Source organism: Musca autumnalis, unplaced genomic scaffold, assembly GCF_047663935.1.
Source record: "Musca autumnalis isolate F117 unplaced genomic scaffold, ASM4766393v1 scaffold_2, whole genome shotgun sequence".
Lineage (NCBI taxonomy): Eukaryota > Metazoa > Arthropoda > Insecta > Diptera > Muscidae > Musca > Musca autumnalis.
Genome location: NW_027411755.1, coordinates 20239779 through 20245042, shown reverse-complemented (window position 1 = coordinate 20245042; position 5264 = coordinate 20239779). Strand labels below are relative to the sequence as shown.

At 29.6% G+C, this 5264-nt stretch overlaps 1 protein-coding gene across 1 annotated transcript; it reads left to right on the top strand.

Annotated features, from left to right (window-relative positions):
• The first annotated feature begins 490 nt into the window (after positions 1–490).
• LOC141392173 (trypsin eta-like) lies at positions 491–4589 on the top strand. The gene is made up of 5 exons (XM_073965126.1): positions 491–669; positions 748–916; positions 994–1029; positions 3654–3930; positions 4003–4589. The coding sequence occupies exons 1-5, from the start codon at positions 609–611 to the stop codon at positions 4564–4566; spliced, it is 1107 nt and encodes a 368-aa protein (XP_073821227.1). The 5' UTR covers positions 491–608; the 3' UTR covers positions 4567–4589.
• Positions 4590–5264: the final 675 nt, after the last annotated feature.

The following is a 5264-nucleotide window of genomic DNA, read 5'->3' as shown; positions in this document are numbered from 1 at the left end:
TTAATCTAACAAAATAATTTTAGAGATATTAAATTCAGAGCAGTGGTGCAAATATATTAGGTTGAGGAGGAGAAAAACAATCTACGGATATTTACAATTTCAAAATTTGGTGACTAAAAAAATTACTAAAAATAAATTAGTTTTGACAATAATTTTAGAGAAATTTTATTTACAGAAATTATGCCGAAATATTAGGTTGAATAGACCTTTTAAGGTTAAACAATGATCTGTGTATATTTATCAATTATGATGGGTAACATAATTATGAATTACTCACCTTCAACCAAAACTTGTCTAAAATGACAACCCTAATATCTGCGAAAAAGAGTATCAACAGCAACATATGTATGTATGTCATAATCTCATTTTTATCTTCCATAAAAGTCAATAAGATAAGAGATTCATTTGTGCGGTTTGGCTGGCTGTTTTGTTGTATTTACCAATTGCTTACAACACAAATATTTTCTTTTGTGTTTTGGTTTGCTTTCATTCGAATGTGAATTTGGTGTTAAATTTTGCTAAATGTTGGAAGAAATGATTCCAGCTAAAATAATTGGCTCAGTTAAGTTAGAATTCTGTGATGATAAACAATTCGTGAAGAAAACAAAATGTATAACACTTTGGTAATATTATTTGTGATCAGATTTAGTTTGGCAAAACTTCAGGAAGGTAAGTGTTAAAACTCAAGCCTTAGCTATTGTATGTGGTGACATTCTAACACCCCATTACATCACTTCCAATCAACAGCTGATCAATTGGAATTTAAAAGTGAACCGGTGGACATCTTGACGGTACCATGGCAGGCATCGGTGCGTCTTAAGGCCATTGACTTGGAATTTTATGGTGATGGACATATTTGTGGTGGTTCAGTGATATCTCAGCGCGTCATCTTATCTGCTGCTCATTGTGTAGTCAAGTGAGTATGGGTTCCAATAAATATTCTTCTTAATGGATTGAAATATTATTTATAGTTTTTATTTCACTTGTTTACAGGGATGATGATGCGTCAGATGATGTCAACTCGGACAAGTAAGTAAATTTAATTAAGAGGAAATGTTCCATTTAAGCCCTATACCATTACATTGGAGAGTTTTATGTCTTTATACGAGGCCGGCAGTTTATTTGTAGTCAACATATTGGTAACAGAACCACATCGTTCACATATTTATAAGCGTTGAGTCACCTAAAATCCCTTGAAGAAAACAAAAAACCAATGTGAAAACTTATCAAAAATATTCTTTAAAAAATCCACGTTTATTGTCATAAAGAGGCCTCAAAAATATTCTTTAAAAAATCCACGTTTATTGTCATAAAGAGGCCTCAAAAATATTCTTTAAAAAATCCACGTTTATTGTTATAAAGAGGCCTCAAAAATATTCTTTAAAAAATCCACGTTTATTGTTATAAAGAGGCCTCAAAAATATTCTTTAAAAAATCCACGTTTATTGTTATAAAGAGGCCTCAAAAATATTCTTTAAAAAATCCACGTTTATTGTTATAAAGAGGCCTCAAAAATATTCTTTAAAAAATCCACGTTTATTGTTATAAAGAGGCCTCAAAAATATTCTTTAAAAAATCCACGTTTATTGTTATAAAGAGGCCTCAAAAATATTCTTTAAAAAATCCACGTTTATTGTTATAAAGAGGCCTCAAAAATATTCTTTAAAAAATCCACGTTTATTGTTATAAAGAGGCCTCAAAAATATTCTTTAAAAAATCCACGTTTATTGTTATAAAGAGGCCTCAAAAATATTCTTTAAAAAATCCACGTTTATTGTTATAAAGAGGCCTCAAAAATATTCTTTAAAAAATCCACGTTTATTGTTATAAAGAGGCCTCAAAAATATTCTTTAAAAAATCCACGTTTATTGTTATAAAGAGGCCTCAAAAATATTCTTTAAAAAATCCACGTTTATTGTTATAAAGAGGCCTCAAAAATATTCTTTAAAAAATCCACGTTTATTGTTATAAAGAGGCCTCAAAAATATTCTTTAAAAAATCCACGTTTATTGTTATAAGAGGCCTCAAAAATATTCTTTAAAAAATCCACGTTTATTGTTATAAAGAGGCCTCAAAAATATTCTTTAAAAAAATCCACGTTTATTGTTATAAAGAGGCCTCAAAAATATTGTTTAAAAAATCCACGTTTATTGTTATAAAGAGGCCTCAAAAATATTGTTTAAAAAATCCACGTTTATTGTTATAAAGAGGCCTCAAAAATATTGTTTAAAAAATCCACGTTTATTGTTATAAAGAGGCCTCAAAAATATTGTTTAAAAAATCCACGTTTATTGTTATAAAGAGGCCTCAAAAATATTCTTTAAAAAATCCACGTTTATTGTTATAAAGAGGCCTCAAAAATATTCTTTAAAAAATCCACGTTTATTGTTATAAGAGGCCTCAAAAATATTCTTTAAAAAATCCACGTTTATTGTTATAAAGAGGCCTCAAAAATATTCTTTAAAAAAATCCACGTTTATTGTTATAAAGAGGCCTCAAAAATATTGTTTAAAAAATCCACGTTTATTGTTATAAAGAGGCCTCAAAAATATTGTTTAAAAAATCCACGTTTATTGTTATAAAGAGGCCTCAAAAATATTGTTTAAAAAATCCACGTTTATTGTTATAAAGAGGCCTCAAAAATATTGTTTAAAAATCCACGTTTATTGTTATGAAAAGGCCTCAAAAATATTCTTTAAAAAATCCACGTTTATTGTTATGAAAAGGCCTCAAAAATATTCTTTAAAAAATCCACGTTTATTAATATGAGGAGGCCTCAAAAATATTCTTTAAAAAATCCACGTTTATTGTTATGAAAAAGTCTCAAAAATATTCTTTAAAAATCCACGTTTATTGTTATGAAAAGGCCTCAAAAAAAAATCTTTAAAAAATCCACGTTTATTGTTATGATGAGGCCTCAAAAATATTCCTTAAAAATACACGTTTATTGTTATGATGAGGCCTCAAAAATATTCTTTAAAAAATCCACGTTTATTGTTACGATGAGGCATCAAAAATATTCTTTAAAAAATCCACGTTTATTGTTATAAAAAGGCCTTAAAAATATTCTTTAAAAAAACCACGTTTATTGTTATAAAAAGGCCTTAAAAATATTCTTTAAAAAATCCACGTTTATTGTTATAAAAAGGCCTCAAAAATATTCTTTAAAAAATCCACGTTTATTGTTATAAAGAGGCCCCAAAAATATTCTTTAAATAATCCACGTTTATTGTTATAAAGAGGCCTCAAAAATATTCTTTAAAAAATCCACGTTTATTGTTATAAAGAGGCCTCAAAAATATTCTTTAAAAAATCCATGTTTATTGTTATGAAAAGGCCTCAAAAATATTCTTTAAAAAATCCATGTTTATTGTTATGAAAAGGCCTCAGAAATATTCTTTAAAAAATCCACGTTTATTGTTATGAGGAGGCCTCAAAAATATTCTTTAAAAAATTCAAGTTTATTATTATGATGAGGCCTCAAAAATATTCTTTAAAAAATCCACGTTTATTGGCATGATAGAGCCCCAAAAATATTCTTTAAAAAAATCCACATTTATTGGCCTGGTGTTTCTCGGGAAAATATTTTTTAAAAAAATCCAGGTTAACAAACCTTAAAATTTTAACTAACTCCTTTCCTGTTTGCTTTTCAGCGTAAATCTGGTAAAGTTTCGCAAACCAGAAGATTTCACCCTGGTTATGGGCAGCGACATACTAACTGAAATGTCTGCCTTTACCTTGCAATATGATGTGCTGCAGTTAGCTGTCCATGAGGCGTTTAATTTTACAACTTTGGACAATGATATTGCAATGTTTTTTATAAATGGCTACATACCTTGGACTTGGCCAACAGTAAAGGCAATACCGCTAAGTATTGAACCTCAAGTAAATGGTGTCCTGTGTTCAACTTCAGGATGGAATATTAGTGCAGTGAGTCTAAGAAAAACTGACAAAAAATTCGAAATCTTAATTATTATTCATTTAATTTTTTCCATTTTGCAGGAATATCCCTCTCCACTCCTCAAATCCATCCTTGTTCCAATTGTGGATGCCCAAGTGTGCCAACGGTTTTATGGAGATCTTACAACGGATCTTATTTGTGCAGGTTATGAAGAACACGTTCGCCATAATTTTTGTGAAGGTGATTCTGGTGGACCCCTGGTGTGTTTTGGTCATTTAGTTGGCATTATTTTGGAGGGCAATAGCTGTGCTCGTACCCAATATTTGGGTCTATACATTAATGTCCTGTACCATTACAATTGGATTGTGGCAAAGAATAAGACTTTTGATTATAATTATTATGTGGATTATGAAGATGAATTCTCGGTATCGGGAGTAGAGGGCGAAGATGATCCACAGCCCAGTGAAGAAGAAAATAATCTTTCCGAAGAAGTTTTGGTATCAACAAATAAAACCTATAATTATTATGACGATGATGACTATTTTGAAAGGGTTTTAAGTGAATATACAAAAGGGGATAAAGGCAATGCTAATGGAGCAGCTCGGAGAATACAATGGGGTGTTGAAATTGTTTTATTTGTAATTGTGATGTTATGTTTTGAATAAAAAAATATTTTAAGTGATGAAAACTGAGAGTGTTGTTATTTTAAACACTAATTTTTCGTGCAACATCACGACAATAAAAGTGGATTTTTTAAAAAAATATATTTTCGAGCAACATCACAACAAAAAACGTGGATTTTTAAAGGCTATTTTTCGAGAAACAACACTACAATAAACGTGAATTTTTTAAAGAATATTTTTCGAGCAGCATCACAACAATAAACGAATATAATAAATAAAGAATATTTTTCGAGCAGCATCACAGCAATAAACGTGGATTTTTTAAAGAATATTTTTCAAGCAGCATCACAACAATAAACGTGGATTTTTTAAAGAATATTTTTCGAGCAGCATCACAACAATAAACGTGGATTTTTTAAAGAATATTTTTCGAGCAGCATCACAACAATAAACGTGGATTTTTTAAAGAATATTTTTCGAGCAGCATCACAACAATAAACGTGGATTTTTTAAAGAATATTTTTCGAGCAGCATCACAACAATAAAAGTGCAACATCAGGCCATAACAAATGGACTTTTTTAAGAATATTTCTTGGAGCACCATCAGACAAATAGGCGTGGATTTTTCATAGAATATTTTTTGAGCAACATATATTCTTTAAAAAATCCACGATTATTGGTCTGATGGTCCATGAAAAAATATTCTTTAAAAAATCCACGATTATTGGTCTGATGGTCCA